The 18,971-nt window shown below is 35.3% G+C and overlaps 2 protein-coding genes across 29 annotated transcripts in view; both read right to left on the bottom strand.

Annotated features, from left to right (window-relative positions):
• Positions 1 to 433: 433 nt before the first annotated feature.
• LOC114310493 (histone-lysine N-methyltransferase ATXR7) overlaps positions 434 to 18,971 on the bottom strand; it is a 37,858-nt gene continuing 19,320 nt past the window's right edge. For 5 of the 28 annotated variants that reach the window (XM_082873252.1, XM_082873264.1, XM_082873276.1 and 2 more), the window contains 5 exons: positions 17,086 to 17,132; positions 16,602 to 16,648; positions 13,122 to 13,302; positions 10,506 to 11,971; positions 4,803 to 5,038 (listed from right to left, as the gene is read on the bottom strand). In XM_082873252.1, coding sequence (XP_082729378.1) covers positions 17,111 to 17,132 — 22 coding nt within the window. In that variant the 3' untranslated portion in view covers positions 4,803 to 5,038; positions 10,506 to 11,971; positions 13,122 to 13,302; positions 16,602 to 16,648; positions 17,086 to 17,110. Of the gene's footprint in view, positions 676 to 760; positions 1,980 to 2,058; positions 3,246 to 4,802; positions 5,039 to 10,505; positions 11,972 to 13,121; positions 13,303 to 13,796; positions 13,851 to 14,012; positions 14,066 to 14,757; positions 15,115 to 15,169; positions 15,241 to 16,437; positions 16,496 to 16,601; positions 16,649 to 17,085; positions 17,133 to 18,971 lie in introns of those variants that run through there. The other 23 variants (XM_082873256.1, XM_082873271.1, XM_082873278.1 and 20 more) reach the window with 14 other exon arrangements.
• On the bottom strand, positions 1,610 to 3,131 carry LOC114322609 (PKS-NRPS hybrid synthetase cheA). Its single transcript, XM_082873218.1, has 3 exons — positions 2,090 to 3,131; positions 1,919 to 1,979; positions 1,610 to 1,805 (listed from the first exon to the last, which is right to left on the bottom strand). Exons 1-3 carry the CDS (start codon positions 3,129 to 3,131, stop codon positions 1,610 to 1,612), a joined length of 1,299 nt encoding a protein of 432 aa, XP_082729344.1.

The raw sequence follows: 18,971 nt of genomic DNA, 5'->3' as shown, positions 1-18,971 counted from the left end.
GCAGCTATTTGGCACAGGGAGGTAAACATTCCTCAGTAAAAGTGAAATTCATTTGTATATGAGTTTTTTTTTTTTTTTTTGTGTTGTATGGTAGTTTCAAATGAGATATCATTTGTGTTATAGGAACGAGAGCCCCTAAAGTGTCATAATCACTCTTCCAAGATCCTTGCATAGTAACAGTGGTTAACAGTAGTTGATGAATTTTTTTTTGGTGATTTTTGTAAGATGATATTGTTGTAATGGTAACAGTGGTTAACATTTTTTTATTACAATGGAATGGCAACAATGGTATTGTAATGACATTGCAATGAAATTTTATTATTAGAATGGAATGCTAACAATGGTCGTTGATTTTGTAAATGATATTTTCTTATTACAATGGAATGGTAACAATGGTTGATAACATTCAATCCATATTGCAAAACAGAACACATCAACATCAAAAACACATCCATTAATTTCTTCCATAATTCTAACATTGTCAAATGCATACATGTGTCATGCGACATCAACAACATCAAATGTCTCTCGAGTAGCTACATTATCATGAATAATGTCCTTGAAATGTTGAATGCGACGCACATATGCATCATCCCTATCGACAGCACAAGGGTGACGGTATTTTCTCCAATTAGTGGCTATAGGAGGAACTGGATGACCTGGCTGCAACAAAACCTGCACCAAATATCAATTGACTTAGTAGTCATACCGCATAACTTCTTGTACATGCACAAACCCAATTGATAAGTTTCTGTTATACCTGGACGAAATGATTTCCGTTGACAAACCCAATGGCAATCTCACGTCTATCAAGTTGAGGTACTGGCACTGTTCTAAGAGGTAAAAAGGTGAGACATTGCTGTAATGACAAGTGGTATAACACAAGATTGTAGCACGATGCAACAAGATACCCCATGTCTGGCATAGTCATCCAATGTGAGTATCCAGGACTGCCTTCAAAGTATGACAATATGCTTGTCAATTCTTCAAACCTTTCATAGGACCCATAAAGTGTAATGTATTCCTCTTTGTGTGTGTGCAGCTCACCCAATAGATCAGGCCTAACCTGAGCCCAATCATCTTTTGTATGACCAATTGAAGCAGCTATAGCCCTAAAACCACAATTCTCATCTGCAGCTACATCCTAGACAAACTTAATGTATGGTTTCAACCCAGCAGAGAAAGCATCAACATATGCACCAGGTTTCACTGTTCTAGAAATGTATACCTTCCCTTTCGGATTCACCTTCTCATTTCCCTTAACAGGTCGCTTCTTCTTGGTTTGCAGAGTAGAAGCTAATGTAGTGATTTGAGTGTCCCTAGGTGAGAAGGAATCATGTCCAGATTGCACTAACTCAAATGCACATGGGTCACGACGGGTAAAAACATTGATCTTCTTATGATCCCGAGGACGTGTTTTGGGCTTCACCTCCGGCTCAACAAGAAAAGTGCTTCCCGGATATACAATCTCTTTTAACTTCTTCAAAAGCTCCAACTGCATGGTTCTATCACTTTCATTAAACTTGTTCACAAACAACTCTACTTCTGCATGACAAGTCACCTCTGTTTCCTCTTCTTTCTTGCATATGGAGATATGAAGTTGCCTCCACTATGAGTGTATGGTAGCAAGTGGTATAGGACGATCTTGTCTGATGTAGTCAGCAATCTCATGGACGCAAGGTAAATCATGAGTGTGGCAAAGGATGCATCCACAAGCTTCAACATCAATACCAATGGAATTGGCTCTCTTACTTTCTACAAGCAAATACTCCAATGTAGAGATAGACACATTACCCCGTAGCTCCCTGAATTGAGAAGGTTTAAATTGATGTTGCACAACAGTTAGACTTTTCTCAAATGAAGCATTGATATCAGTGTGTTGCAACTCAAGCAGACTGTGTATTTTCTCAAATGATACCTGAAATGAGACTTGACATAAACCCAATTGTCTTTTAAGTTTTGCATGTGCACTCTCAACCCTGTTGAATTCAATGTAAGTCAAGTTAAAATCAAGTACATGGCACTTATTAATAACATATTGAAGAAAAGTAATCTTACCGGTTCGTTGTAACATTGCCACAATGCATACACGTGTCTGTCCATGCCGCCACAAATTTGTCCTTGTAAGGAACCAACCAAGTATCCATGACGTATTTCACTACATCAGGATAACTACTAAATTCATTAAGTAATGATTTAAGATGCTCATCGTATTGAGTTTCAGAAAATGAATACACTACAGAGTTCCACTCATGGTTGAACTTCTCCCATTTATGCTGTGTCTCAAACATTTTCTTGCATTTGGTCAACACATTCTTACTGATATGCCAACGACATAATAAATGTCTGGCACTCGGGAATATCTTCTGTATGGCATTCATCAAGGCTAGCTCTCTGTCAGTAACAATAATTGTTGGCACAACAAACCCATCCATGACATCACGCAATGTAGCTAACACCCACGCATAGTTACTGACCCTCTCATACTGTAAGTATGCGAAAGCTACAGAAAATGTCATTTCAGTTGATGTCACTCCCACAATTTCAAGAAGAGGAAGCTGATATATGTTGGTTTTATATGTGCAATCCATAATTAATATACATGGGAAAGACCGAAATAAGTCCAAACTAGTAGGATGTGCCCAAAACAAGTCTGTCACAGTCAACGTGGACTCTTCAGACCGATGGCGCTCAATGTAATTATACTTGGTCAATTCACCCAATAAGTGTTGCATCTGTGATCTTCTAGCTCTCTGTACCACCCTGTTTCGATGGCGTACATTGTAAATGGTTTTAAGTGTGCTTACATTGAGGGCATCTCGCTGTTTCAAGGTTACTAGGATTTCTTTTGGCCGAACCATGCTCTTTGACATATCCATTAACAATGCTTTCTCATCCTTTGATAGCCTCCCCGCATATAAATGTCCCTCAAGGTGCTCCGCAGGTGGATGATTATGCAATCCGCATACTACGGTCAATGTCCATTCATCATGTGTGGTAAACCTGTGAGCCCTCATATCAAAAGGACAACCACACTTCTTCGTACCGGTTATTCTTGATGTATTGTTGCCATCATGTTTTAACTTCTTTGTTGCTCTATATTGGCCACTCCTCTCACAAGCAAGATACATCGTGGGTCTTTTTTTCCCTCCACCATAGTCTGATGTTTTCATTACAATGACCAAACCATTTCTCTTTCCAACTTCACGTACCCAGTTGAGCAATTCATCCTTACTTTTGAATACCTACAAAGTTAAATAAATATTATCAAACATTTACATTTGGTGAGCAATTCGAAACATAATCGTTATAATTTCGCAGAGTGAACATGTTCAGTTGTGAATTGAGTGGTGTAATCTAACACAAAATCCGCGCAAACCTGGCTTCCTTGAGTTGACACATATTCCTGCATGTTTTGTATAACATTACAAATTTTTAATGGCATTATAAAGATTAATTTGCAATTTGAAACTGTAAATTTGGTATGCAGTTTGCAAATTTGGAATATAAAATGGGAAAAAAAAATTTACTTCATTCGAAAGTAGTTGTCCGAATTTATTTTCAAATTTCGGAAGTTGAATGTTATAAAAGTTAACTTTGTTCGGACAACAACTTTCGAATTTAAATACCTTGTTCGGACAACAACTTCCGAAATTTATTACTTTGTTCGGACAACAACTTCCGAAAATAAATAATTATTTCGGTACTAGATTTCCGAACCAAATAACAAAATTCGACTCTGGTTATTCGAACGACGCTGGAAAAAAAAATGAAACTCACATTTCCTTTGCTCTGTTCCACATAAACACTTATTTGCTGATTTTCAAACGGCAAATCCTCCATAACAATGATGAATGAGGAAGAAGTTACGAATGAGGAAGGTTGAAGCTACGAATGAGGAAGGTTGAGAAGCTACGAACTTGGACCTTAATGGAAGAAGCTGAACTTTGAGCTTAATGAATGAGCACTTCTAGCTCAATGGAAGAAGCTGAACTTGGAGCTTAATGAATGAGTGCATTCGCTTCTACCTCAATGGAAGAAGCTGAAGTTGGAGCTTCAACGTGAAGTCTGGATGTGTGCATTGAGACTTTTGAATTGGGTAGATGTCTAAAATAATAATTTCAATTAGGGATAAAATTGTAATAAAATTAAATATCATTAAATGTGTGTATAGAGGGGATTAGGTGTGTGTAGATAGAAGCTCCCCACCCCTACCAATGAAGACGTGAGGCGGGTATGTGTTTTTACTCCACTACCCCGTTCTATCTTGGCCACGACCCAATTTTTATTTATTAAATATATTTATATATATAATTTAATTTAATTTTTTTAATATAATAATAGTACACTAAAATATTCCACTTAATATTCATCTTTACTCCTTTATTTCTCAACTTACATTTTAATTCTTATTAATTATAACTCATTACTCATAATATATCATATTATTTCTGATTTTATTAGTATCTCCATTCTTAAAGTTACAAAATTTATCCACCCCTACATGCTTCCCCCTCTTTGATTTGCCCCGCTCCCATTATGAGGAAGACCAGAGCTAAGACACTACAAATCCGCCGCAAACCCACCTCATTGCCATTGCAAACTCCCACACAATGTGGATTGAGGACCTTGACGTACACGTGAATGTTGCAATGTAACACCATTGACAATCAGTTGTGCGGTAAGACCACCATGATATAGTGAGATGCCTAAACTTCAACAAAAATGTTAGTACGACCAGGTTTTATGTAAGCAATGTTTTTGTGACTTGGGAATATACAAGATATATATATATATATATATATTATTCAAGAGGCGAACTTTATTTGATTAGAAAGATAGTTGGCTACACAACGTGGAGTAGCCATCCCACAATTGTCATTTTGGACAAAAAGCAAAATAAAACACGGAGGCCTAATATGTAACATGAGATTCTCGCACAAGTGAAACAACATTTTTTGCCAACACAATAGCAACAACATTTGCGTCCAGGTAGACATGCAAGAGATGGATGTGCCAGTTAGGCCCAAATATTGACCTGCAATAAGAAACGAAAGGGTTGTAGCCAAGGTGAAGTGAAATGAGAGGAGGAAAACAACATATATGACATAGGCAACATGAAAATCGACTTCCAAGTCCATGTAACAATAGCCTTATTGCCAGGCCAATATAAGTCTTGTACGAATGGCCCATAATTTAGCCACCATGTTCGTGGCCATGCCTAGACATTGGGCAAAACCCAAGAAGCCAACAGCCTAAATGATTGTGAAAACTCCCTGCAATATCAGATTTCATGGTTGGCCTAGGGCACAACCTTCCATATTAAGCTTTATGCATATAGATGGCATGGGATGGGATGGGATGGGATGGGATGGCATGGGATTCCAGTGAAGCCACAATACGCGTCAAGGACCTAGAGTCTTTTGTGGGATAGGCTACAATTAAATATTCAGGTGGCATGCCAAAAGAAGAGAAGGACAGAGGGGGATGTCTAGTGCTTGCTGGGACAGGATAGGGGTGAAAGGGCTCTAGATGCTATTGGTCACATATTTGATTTGAAGTTGTTCCCATGTTACCATCTAAAAGTCCATTTCGTGCTTTGAGAATGGTTTTGGCTTGAGCCACCCAGAAAAAAACCTGTGAAATATTTGGATATGAAGATTTGTTGGGCCCATAAAGTATTTGGGTGAGCCTAAAGCAGCAACGCTAGATGATGCACAAAGTGGGCAATGTGATGAGTTTTTGGCGAGCCCATGCCACCCATGGCTTTGGGTGAGGTAAGAGTGGACCAATTGATAGACTGCCATTTAGATGTGGAGATGCCTCATAAAAAAAGATCGAATTCACTTGTCAATGGCTTTGTGGATGCAGAGAGAGGAAGAAACTGAGTTTGCATGGCACATTGGGGAGTAGAATTAAGAACCATACTCCAATTCTTTTGAAAAAAAACCCAACACCATGAACACTACTATCAAAGATAGATCATAAAAGCCTAAGAGAATCACTTAAGCAAATCTGCAAGACATACAAGACCAATTGTAGATCATTATTATTATTATTATTATTATTTGAGAAAAACACATTTATTTATTTACTTATTGATAAATTATTTGAGAAAAAAAACATATTTATATTAAAATAAAATAAATAACATACATGAAAAAGAACATCAACAAGGTCCCAAAGGACCAAACAACAAAATACAAAAGCTCACAAAAAAAGTAGCCACAGTTAAGGAAAAACCTCTAATCTTTTCACAGGTGTGCTTGAGAAAGCAAGATCTAATTTGAATTTTAAAAAAATTAGTGTTTGTGTGTGTGTGTGTGAGAGAGAGAGAGACAGAGGACAACAAAATGGGAGACCGTAATGTTGTGTTTGGTTGGAGGATTTGGGAAGGGATTTGGAAAGGGAAAGGGAAAAGGTGTGTGAAACTATGTGAAATTTAGGCATATATAATTCTCATTTCACCTACCTTTTCCATTTTCCTTTCCAAATCTCCCAACCAAACACAACATAAGAATATAGTTTGTGTGAGATTATTTAAGGTAAATTGGTTTTAGATTGACAATGAATTTTTAAAACTCAATTTGCTGACCATGTTCTATGTTCTATGATAAGCGAAGTGAAATGCAAACAATTGATTTTTTTGCTAGCCTTATTATTTTAATTTTTTCTTCTTTTTTTTAATGTTTTAATTTTTTATTTTTTTATAGAGAGTTTATTTTAAATTTTAAGTCCTAGTACATTTGTTCTATCATACACCCATTACCAAACATGATATCAAACACGTACCCCTATATCCTTTAACCTGTTTGGATCTTAGATTTATGGAATACAAAAGAACAACATAGAAATGATAGCAAAAAAAATTGAAGTATTTTTTTTTTTTAATCTATATTTCTTTTGGTTTAGTTACAATAAAAAATAATGTATACAAGCAAATTCGTTTTCGATGACAAAATCAAGATCCAAACATAGCATACACAGGAAAAGGAAAAAGCAAATAAATAGAATTGAGAAAGTGTGGAGCTTAACACTCCGTTTGGATTGAGGGATTTGGTGATAGAAGAAACAAAATGGAGAGAATGAGATTTTTTTATCACTTGTTTGGATGATTAATGGAGTGATTGTAAAAAATAAAGAGAATGGTGAGAAAGTTAAATTACACCAAACTTAAGTTTTGTTTCTTCTCAAAAGTGATGAGACTTGATGAGAAACCAAAATTATTCTTTTAATCATAGTCCATCCAAACAAAAAAATGAGAATTACAAGGAATGCGTAGCTCCACAATTGTCTAGGTCCTATATATTCCTACATTATTTCTCATATATTTTCAACTAATGTAATGTCTGTTATCGATCAAGGCCTGATCCATACAGGCATTACGAATGTTGATTTTCATTTTTTTTTCTTTTTTTAATTGGGTGTCCAGATTAGTTTGCGTGTGCACATCTCAACTAATCTCAGGACTCTCCCATGGCCCTTTGAGGTGATTTGAACTCGAAACCTTAGATCTTTTCCTTAAGTGCAAAGGGTCCGTAATGTGCAAAGACTAACTAATCTCAATTATTTTAGTTTGGGAATTATTGCATTTCTTAATTAGCATAAAAGTGATAAAACAGTGGATGCAATGAATTAACAATGTTAAATTTATTTGTACAACGCCATAGCTAACAAAAAAATATTTGGTAGTCAACAATGTTCAAATGTACAGGATTAAAACACAAAATATATGCACATAAAATACATTATGTGACTATGATTTTAATTTTAAATAAGACTCACACATCATACTCAATACAGATTTCAGCCACACAATGCATTTCGTGTAATTCTAATTTTGAGTGCATCTACTATTACTGTTTTGCATTTTGTCTTGGGGGAGTCGACAACATCAACATGCAGTCATATTAATACTCTACTCAAACCAGATTCTAAATTCTAAATAATCAGAAAATAAAAAAGCAGCAATAACATATAATAATATGATAATAAATGATGATCGATCATACCAAGAAATGAAAACCATCCAATTAACAGAAAAAAGAATTAGAGAGCTTTCCTAAGAAGAACAATACTAACACATAAATGCCCACCCTTACCACTTTAAGTGTCCAAAACTTCAGAAGCCAAGGAAAGGAAATAAAATAAAAAATAAAAATAAAAAAGACACCCCTTATGAATCCTATTTCCATCAGTCCAATAATTTGTTGTTCCCCCCCCTCACTCATGGAGATGATTTTCTATACTATTATATAGCCTGTTTGAAAACTGTTCGTCCTCTTATCCATCATCATCAATTCAACCGTAAATCCAATCAAAAGGATGAAATATTGGAAGAATTGTCCCAATATTATTATTGGATTCCCCAGTAACGGAATCTCAAAATGTAGAATTGTCCTAGTGTTAAAATTAAATATCCAATATATTTAATATTATTTCGAGAGGAGAGGAGAGGAAAGGACAGGATGGGAGATCACCACAACCACACCGACCTGCCGGATTCGAACCGACAACCAGAAAGGATTAAGCAGGTTTTGCCAGGCTAAACCAGGCCTTGTTCTCTCCTTAACCCTTTCACTCTTCCCATTGAGCTAAGGTCGGATACATTAGTAGTAACACACAGATGACTGGATATGACCTTGGCTTTGGCTTTGACATTGGCTTGGCAACATCTAAATTAATGGTCCTCTCCTCTCTTGTAACCGAACAATCATTTGCATGCAAAGCAGTTGACGAGCCCCCTTAGCTTCTCATATATGCCAAACCCTCCCCATCCCACCCGCTCACCCACCCACCTAGGGATGGCCATAGAGTGGGTTTGAGATTGGTTTGTAGTCCCTCACTCCCGCCCCATTTCATATGAGGGGTGGGCAAATCGGAATGGTGTCAGGGGTGAAGCGGGAGCGGGGGAGGATTAATTTGTTAAGTTTAAAAATGAAAATACTAACAATAATTAGACATAATATAATATATTATGAATAATAATTTATAAATCATGAAAATTAATCTATGTAATATGAAAACTAAATGAGTGAAAATGAATGGTAAGTGTAGTATTTTAGTGGTTTAATCTTATTATATTGAAAAAATAAAAATAAAGAATATATATACATTATTTACATATAAAAATAGGGAGGAGCTATTCCCACTCCACTTTGCTCCAAATACTCTATTTTTTGTCCTTTATTATATATAGTTACATTAATACCCTTTCACACAAAATACAACTCTTGAAATTCAAGAATTGTATTTTGTGTGAAAGGGTATTAATGTAACTATGTCTAATAAAGACAAAAATAAATGTATTTAGAACAAAGTAGAGTGAGAATAGTGGCTCACTAAATATATTTAATAAATATAATCTCGGGCGGAAGAAGCATAACCCGCTGGGGCGGGGAAAATTTGTGCAGTGTGGAAAAAAATGGCCATCCCTACACCCAACCACTTGTAATATACTTGAACCTAACTAATTAATTCAACCCGTTGATCAACCTGATTGGGAGTTATAGGGGGTCATATTCCCAAATTACCATCTCTCTCTCTCTCTCTCTCTCTCTCTCTCTCTGAAAAACACATCCAAAGGAGCAAACTGTTTTTTATTTTTATTTTTTTGTAAAAAAAAATAAATTCCAAAGCAGCTGTGGCACATTTATTTCAGGAGCTACGAGAATCCCAGTCGTACTAGTTAATTTATCTAATCTTGTCACAAATTTTTGGTTATAAGAATGTGAAGGGCATTGAACAAACATGCAAAATTTAACTGACCATAGAATAGATGATTTGTTACTTTTTGTGTCTGATTGTAGATTTTGATAATAGATGAAAATTGATTCAAGTGGAAAAAGTCAAATAAAGAAATAAATGTAAATTGATTTTAAGTACTGGTCCCATAGATACCAGCACACAGGCCATTGAGTAACCCCAAGTGTGTCAAGCGCCTCACGTAATTTAAACTCTGTGACATAGGCTTCTTGAGGCCCTTTATTGTTGCTCAACTTGTAATCGGGCTAGCCCCTTGGAATTAAAAATTGATTTAAGTTGATATGTTTAAAAAAAAGTCTCAGTTGCTATAACTTGTGTAGGTTCATTTTGTAAATCCAACATCATCAAGTAATGCTTCCCCACTCAAAGGGGGCTTAATTTGTTCAGGAGAATTTCATTTTTTTGTGACGGAAGTGATTTGTGGTCCAGAAATAAGAATCTTATCTATCTACAGCTGCTTTCCATTTCCAATTCCAATGTTGCTTTCCAATTCCAAGTACAACCTTCATGGTATTGTTGTAGTACAACCCTTCTCTTTACAAGGGATATACATGCATACATATTTCAACCCTTCTTTTCTTTTCTTTTCTTTTTCTTCTTTATTAATTAGATATTTTCCCATTGGTTAAGAAGTCCATCTCTTGTCACCAATACAAGCCATAAGGGTGGGGGAGCAGGCACAGTAACAAAAAATTGAACACCTGAGAAATATAAGGAGGTGGGGGTAAGGAAACACGTACCAAAGACCCAAAAACCTCCAGTCACAGCCAGTCCAAATAGAGATACTACTTGATTAATCCTGCGCCCAAAGATAGTGAAAAAGAGGGGAGAAAAAAAGAAGAAAAAAAAAAAGGATAATAATTAAAAGAATGAGGTTTATATCTTTCTCATCTATCTGAACTTAAAGCACTTGGCATACAATAATTGCACAAAACAAAGAACATGCAGATGAAGCTGCCACTGGTGGTGATGGCAGCAGCGGCGGCATTGAACCCACTATCAGCACACTGCAGTAACTAGTTAGCGTAGTTACATTTGCATTTGATGAATGATCTACTAAGTACTTGCCATCAGTGACTTCAATCATGATTTCAAACTCTCACTCATCATTTAGGCACATGCACTTTTGAAATTTAATAAACTCCAGAATGACAAGTAACAACCGACTCTTCTTTTATACAAGCATTGCAGAAAACCCATCCAAAAAAGCCCTTTTACTCGTATAGAGATCGCGCTTTGTTTGGCAACATCACTTTTTAGCCTAAAAGCTAAAAAAATACTAAAAAAAATCAAAAAATCAACAACCTATACCAAAAGTCAAATATTCCATTTTTTCTCTACTTTTTGCACATTTTTTCGTAAAAAACTAAAAAGTCATCCTAAACATATTAGTTTTTTTTACATCATATTTTAACCAAAAAGTTACAAAAAAGCCAGTTCCCAAACGAGGCTAGTTGTGATAAAATTATTATCTGGATTAGCCAATATTTATATAAAGCAGATTAATTCCAGCATTTGGATTTACAGGCCACTCATTAGTCATGACCCGATATTCTGTTAAGGGTATGGATCACTGAATAATTGGGCATAAATTAGGTTGCTTATTCACACACATTTCAAGCCACACAGCTTGCACTTGATATCTACCCTCTTACTGGCCGCCCAAATAGCACATTTGAATGCTCAACGATAGGTTGGGATCAATCTCTTCAACATTTTTGAAACGAGTCCAAAACTGTGTTCACTATTACTCCCCAACCAAGAAACACGGCAGTAAACATACAACTCAGCTATAATGAATGATGTTCATGATAAGTTCGACAAATTATTACAGTTTTTCTTAGTCTCTCATGATTTAAACAGGAAAGTAAAATATGCATCCATGTTTAATAGACACAGGAGGCAAAAAAGTTTACTGAACACCTGAAAAACATTGGAGTTGAATTATCTGATTCGTATATTGCATCAAATAATGAAGAAATGAGGTATATGTCCGTACAAGGGAGTATTCCAAAAATGCCACAAAAACAAATAAACAATAAACTGATTTACAGTTTTTAAGAGGAGAAACTCATCTGCGACCGAGAGCTATCTACAAGATTATGCATGAATCAGTAGTAATTTGTCATCTCCAACAAGTAGGCAAAAGTTGAAATAGAAAACAGCCCCGTAATCAACTGCCTTACGGAGATCTGCATTTCATATCCTGAAACAATATGAAAGCAGCATCAACACTCGCTCATAAAGGAAATTGATTATTATTATTTTCTAATATATGCATGTACGTTTAAAAAGAAGAAATTTACAAAAACCTCATCTCACAATCCTAACACCAAAATACAAATTTCAGTTAACCTTTGTTGACAAAACAAATTGGTAGAAGTTCCCGTCAACATATGGGTTTGTTTACACACTTAACCAAACCCAAAGTAACCTTCTTTTAGAAATGGGTAGCATAGGTAAAGTGATAATAATATAAAATATAAAAAAATTCAAAATTATATGTTGCCCTACAACAATATAAAAAATTTGTCTATGGTGTTAAGCAATAAATATGACAGGTTGGAGCTACCCCTAAAGCCTCAAGGAATCATATTGGCCAAGGCAGAAACTCTATTGCAAAAAACTGATTAAAGGCTCCCAATTATGATTATTGGCCAAGTCCACACTCTTTGAGATACGCAGTGGAGGAGGCCAATTCTTAGGGGTGGTAACCATTTGCGTTCGTACAAATCTTAACCTCGATTCAACACCACAGTTCTTAGTGGTTCTAAAACCATCAAGAAGATAGTCAAGAAACCAGACTATCACCAATTTTTTTTATTTATTTTTTTTTTTTTTTTTTTGAACAACATAGAATATCATCAGGTTGGAATTTTAGTTTCCATGCATGAGATATTTTAGTGCAACATCAAAAAAGGCACTTCAATAAACCAGGAACAACCCACGCCCAAATTTAGGTAGCGTAGAACCAGACTTATGTATGCAGTTCTATAAAGCCAGTGTGAATAATTACATCTATGATTTCCACTCTTGCCCTAGTCCCCCTTCCAAACTTTTTCCCTAATCCAAGTCATGGACCCCTCACCAGAATAAAAATGATTAAATTTTCAAGATCTGTTTTCAAAATCTGGTTTGGCTGTAAAATATTGCAATTATCCCACATGTTTAACATAAGTGGAAAGGTGCTATTGTCAATATTAATACTGAAAACCGTTTTAGAAAAAATGCCCACATAATTATGATTCCACAGAGTCTTGGAAATTGATTACTATCCCAAATGAACAAAATAGCACAAATTAATGACAACACCACTGAAGTAAATTACTGTATACTTGTGCGTTTCAGAGACATACAAATGATGATAAACCCATCCAAAGCAATCTGCTGCAGCCCATTCATCTAGCCAATTCACAGTCACGAGAGCTAAGGTAAAACTTTCAAGCACACTATTGAGGGTGCTGTTTTAGACTCATTAAACCATAGATTTCCCTGTAGTTTCAAGCTACAGATAAAGCAAAGAACATTCACTGTAACCTGTAACACAGACAGAACCACTAAGTACTTGCATTTCAAACAAAATGTGTTCAAGAAGGCAGAAAAAACCATAATTAACATAAACCGCACATCCATTTGATTCAACAACCCAAACATAGTCAATTTGCCAAGAAAGCACCACAGATACAGAAGCAATAACAGAGAGTTAGGGCAAGACCTTGTCGAGTACAACCAAGCACACACACATCTCTTACCAACAGAACATCTTTTTCTATGCATTCCAAGATTTATTTATATCAAAATTTTAACTTGTAACATTGAGGGATTCGCTATTTAATTTACGAGCAAGTAACTTGCAAGCCCAATCAAACATTTACATATTATCTATTAGCACAAAACTGTGATCACCAGGAGGGGGTGTTTAAAAAACCAGTAAAACCTTCACCAATCCCAAATAACTCACACCATGAATTGCTTTAGTCCAGTTGTCTCACTTGAAGAGCCACCAAAGAATAGCCAAGCCATGCCAAAAGGGGAACAAAATTTTGGTCTGTTTCCATTGAAATACCGAAACTCCAATGTTTTCACTAAGATATTACAAAACAATTGAGTTGTTTCAAAATCTATTAGGAGAGGAAAATCTGCTAACCTAGGGCTGCATCAAAGCAGAGGTCAACTGTCCAAGTATCTCTCTGTGATATTTTGTAAAAGAAATATTCATACACATTAAAAAAAGAAATTAAAACCACCTATGATTTCGAGCAAGGGCCTTTACTTGCTGCCTTGGACTTCACATAAGTGACTGCAAACAATCAGGTAACAAAAACAACTGCTTAGTTTGAGTTTTATGCTAAATATTAATACATATAATTCATTTAAATATACAGTAGCATGGTTATAGATCATTTAAATGTACATACATCCGGTCTTGTGTATATACAAGTAAACATAGCTGCTTTTGAGACCCTTTGGACAATATAGTGTTTTCTTTTTCTTTTTCTATAGATATAGATGGATAAATTCATTAAACACATCAAAAAGGGGCACAACCTCTATAACTCTATATAAACTATAAGCCATCTACAAAAACTAACTCCCTTTAGGGGTGTGCATGGGTTGGGTTGAGAATAATATTCAAACCAAACCACCTTTGGTGGGTGGGATTTTTTTTAACCCATCAATCATCGAAATTGGCGGGTGTTTGACCATGCTGGTTGGTGGTTACCATTCAAACCTCAATACATCAATTAAAGATTCAAATTCTCACCCCTCAAACTCCCTTCTAAAGTCAACAAAAGCTAAAGAACTCACAAAAATTCGCCTTTCGCCTCAAGCCAAAAATTTAAACAATGTAGAAGAGTCAAGTCCATGTGTACTCTACATCATTAATGTTGTATTTGGTTGGGGGATTTGAGAATGAATTTAGAAAGGGAAATGGAAAAAGTAGGTGAAATGTGAATAAAATATACCAATATTTCACTTAGTTTCACATACCTTTTTCCTTTCCCTTTCCAAAACCTTCCCCAAATCTCCCAACCAAACATAGCGTAAAGGTAGGCTGTTTCATTCTCTCCATATGCACCACATTAAATTCAAAGACGCCACCGTTCAAGATATTTTTAACCCTTTAGATCGGTATCCTCCTTTCCAACTCTCATAATGAGAGCACTGAATCTAGCGTAACCCAAAAAACTCCAAAAAGAAAAAGTGAGACCCATGAATCTCATGGCCACTTCACAATGCAACAAAAGGTGATTGACAGACTAATTTGCCTTCCTCCCCATGCAGCACTAATTAGAAAGCATCTAACCCTCATCCCCAAATGATCCAAAGTCAATATGGAATCTAAGCCTGCAGTGCAGAACTAGAAGAAGAATAAGGCACCTTGGTAGGAAACCCAACTTACCAAATGCTTGTGATCTCATGGTGTTATCAAGGTCCTTACCCTAGCATTCCTGAGATTGCTCTCGCTTTATGCTACAATAAAAATAGTTGTGTTTGTTTTAATACATTATACATGTAAATTTTGAAATAAAATATATTTTAAGCCAAATATCTAAAAATTAATTAATTAATTCACAAAGTAGCAAAAAAAACTACAATATTACATTGATTTCACAACCAACAAAGGGGGCACAAAACAAGGAATTATAACCCTCCTTCCACCAAAGATCATTTCATTTATGTAGCACGTTAATTTTTTTCCACTTCCATGAGTGTCACGTGGCCATTCCAAACAGAGATGATGGACAATTCCTTTTCCTAGTAGAGATGCAAAATCACTCACTAAAAGAAATGGTAAGAAACTCTAGGCAAGCCGAAAGAAACAAACGTGATAGCAAAAATATGTTAATCTCAATAATATACCCCATATAATAATACAAACATTGTGCTAATGAGTTTCTAGTGGCTCACTAAGTAGCACCCAGCATATGACATTTGTGTCTTTAGAATAATCAGCAGATGCATGAAACAGGCAACTGAATATTAAACTCCACATATGCAGAAACCTGACAGAATAATGCATTGAACTAGCCTCCCTATGTGTCTTTTGGGTAACATAAATGCTTCAGCAGATACTAGTTTTATGATTTGGTCACATTCCACCACCAGCAAAGGAAGCAATAGGAAATATTACTTTACCAAAATTTCCCCTATAATTGTCACAAGATTGTGGTTCAAACATAAATACAGAAAGAAAGTGTAAAGATTAAAATAAAACCAATGAGTGCAACACTAAAAATTTGTAATAGCATTCTTAAACAGAACCATCCAAAGCATTTAAGCCACTAAATGGGATTTCATTACCAGTCCTGAATGACCAATGACCTAAGAAGCACGAACACTTCTAAGAAAATAACGTGTCATATCCGACACCGTGTCTAACACCGACACGACACGACACGACACTCGTTGGACACTTCTTAACACTTAAATTCACAAGAAACACATTATTTCAATAAAATAACTTGAGACCCAATGATAAAACAAAAACAATGTAATTTATACTTATTCTCCTCCTTCATACTTTAAAAAAATGCTTATCCTCGACTAAATATTCATATATATCACATATGACATATACTAATTTTTTATCTTTATGAGACATAATAATAATATATAAAATTATATATTTTGCATGTATCCCCCCCCCCCCAACAGGTAGTGTCCTACATTATTTGAAAATTTATGTCGGCGATTCGGTGTTGTGTTCGTGCTTCTTATCCACTGACTGAAATAACAAGAAGCAGGACAGAGAAAATTAACTGTGGGGATGGGATAAAAAATAAAATAAAATAAAAAAACAAGAATTATGATCAAGGAGAAAGGCTACAAACCAGTGGCGTCAATTATCGTCCACTCCACATGAACTTAAAGCGATGACCTATAAAAATTGGGAGAGGAATAGATCAGAAGAGTCTTCCCCCTTCTCTTTCTTTGACAAGTAGAAAGCAAATAAGAAGGTAAAACTTGAACATGAATGAAGATTTTTAGTTGAAAAGGAACACAAATTTTTTGCGAATAATAAGAATGATGATGTTGAGAACTTGCAGGGATAAAATTTGTTATTTGACTTCTTTTTGGGCTTCAGTGTCTCCTGCATTCAAGGGGATTCCTTTGTTTTTTTTCTTTCCAGTACATGGAGAGAAGTATGTGATATGTAATTTTACTTCCTTTTTCCTTCTTCTTTTGGTGGACTTCTTGTCCTCCTTTAATCCTTTTGTTCTTTTATTTTAATCTTTATTAATATTCTTTGTTGTCAATCAAAAAATAAAATAAAATGAAGATAGACCATACTATGAGAATCAATTGTGTGCTTACCAGGATCGTTGACTCATAAAAGAACTTAGTTCAATGACCCTCGGCACCTGAAAAAAAATGATGGGTGTAAGATAAAAATAAAATAATAGCAACAGTGAATAGTCAACAGTTGGTGAGGGCCAAAGAGGATAATGAGATTTGATCATAAGCAACATTGAGAAAATCAAATATCAGGAACATTCTTCACCACAGCATACAAAGCCAAGAAAGGAAAGCGAAAAAACCTCCAATCATTAGAGGAGGTGAAATCTTGAGGCATAAGATCCAAGCAACTTAAGAATTTAAGCTTATAAGTTTAATTTATAAAATTAATCCATTGCAAACCACGTGTTCTAAGGTTAATTAACATTTGGTGCACAAAGCAATATGTGAATGCTGAATAACAAGTTATGAAAAAACTCATTCGGCAATGAGAAGCAATTTTTAGCATTCAGCGTGGCTGTTTCTGGTCACAAAAATGCTTGCCTGCTACTCAAGAATTAATACAAATCATGCCATGATGAAATTGTCCATGTGATGACACAACAAAATTTTGTACTTCCAAGCAATAAATAAATGCTAGGAAAATGAAACCATCTCTTTGTAAACTCAAGTTTCCTGCTGTGTTATTACTCCACCCCCTACACACCACCATGCGCCAGACACACGTCTAGATGTGTCGTCTAGATGTGTTGTATTATTTTTGAGTTTTTTAGAATGCTGAAGAATATCTAGACACGTGTGTTCATTGTCTAGACGCATCTAGTGTTTGACAAAAGTTTGGGAAAAAATAAAATGGAGCCTAAAGATTAAAATTATCAAAGGATGGATTTATATATACTCAACCATTTTGTGGGCTTTTCGATGTCTGAAACCCTAGAACTTTACTTCCAATTTGGCTCATAAATAATTTTTCTTTCAAAAGCTATAGACACAAGTCAAAAGATATGCCACAATAAGAAGACACCGACACCACAATATTTTAAAAAGGACATGACAATAAATAAATATATTTTTTATACATATCTAACAAGCACGGACATGAACACACGACACAGACACAAGGATATGTGAATTTTAAAAAATGTAGAACACACAATATGTAGAAGACACGTGCAAAGCATATAATTTTATATAACTATTATATGTCATATTTTGTTAATATTATATATATATATATATATATATTTTAACGTCAAATATTTATTCTCACCAAATTCATCAAGTTTAGGATGATATTCTGATGAAAAAAATTTATAAATTAAAAATGGGTCCCCAACATGGCCTAGCATCTCCCTAGCATATTTGATTCCTTCGAACCTGTCTGACATGTGTCTAGAGCATATTTGTATCTGACATGTGTCCGATACCGATACTTGAGCTCTGGAGAGGTGTTTGTGCTTCATAGATACATATACATGAAAATAATAATTGCAGAAGTATTACTTCACTTTCACATTGCAAACACATTAATATTTTATTCTATATTAGATGGACTCAAGTATGAGTATCAAGTGCAAATGCAGTAATCAACCGTTAAGTCAAACTAATGGAACTAACAAAGTGTATGATATAAGCGCCAATTTTTTTTCCCATAAATACCTATATTAATCCTTATGAAATTAAAAATTTTATTTTCTTTTTTCTTTTTCTCGTGTCACATTCTTTATTTCCCGTTTTCTCTCAATTAGTAACACCACTTCACCCAACCATCATACCCGCCTCTCCCACCCTCGATTAGCACCACTGTCACCTGCTCCCACTCACAATCAGCACCACTATCATTATAGTCTACAAGCATTTTGATGCGTCACCAAATAGGGTTGGAGAATATTATAGTAATGTAAAGAGAGGAATTTGGAGGTGGGTGGACGAAAGTAAGGGTAGTATGATAATTTCATTTTGGT

This window comes from Camellia sinensis, chromosome 6 (assembly GCF_055761805.1).
Source record: "Camellia sinensis isolate YWXY chromosome 6, ASM5576180v1, whole genome shotgun sequence".
Classification (NCBI taxonomy): Eukaryota; Viridiplantae; Streptophyta; class Magnoliopsida; order Ericales; family Theaceae; genus Camellia; species Camellia sinensis.
The sequence above is the reverse complement of the archived record's forward strand: the minus strand, read 5'-3'. Positions and strand labels throughout refer to the sequence as shown.

Bases quoted from the DNA above. Each gene is read 5' to 3' on its own strand.
- LOC114322609 (XM_082873218.1), bottom strand. From the start codon at position 3,131: ATGTATCTTGCTTGTGAGAGGAGTGGCCAATATAGAGCAACAAAGAAG. The intron at 1,980-2,089 runs GTATGCATTGTG...TGAATTCAACAG, and splicing joins GGCGGCATGGACAGACACGT to GGTTGAGAGTGCACATGCAA. The intron at 1,806-1,918 runs GTATCATTTGAG...TTCTCAATTCAG, and splicing joins TATGTCAAGTCTCATTTCAG to GGAGCTACGGGGTAATGTGT.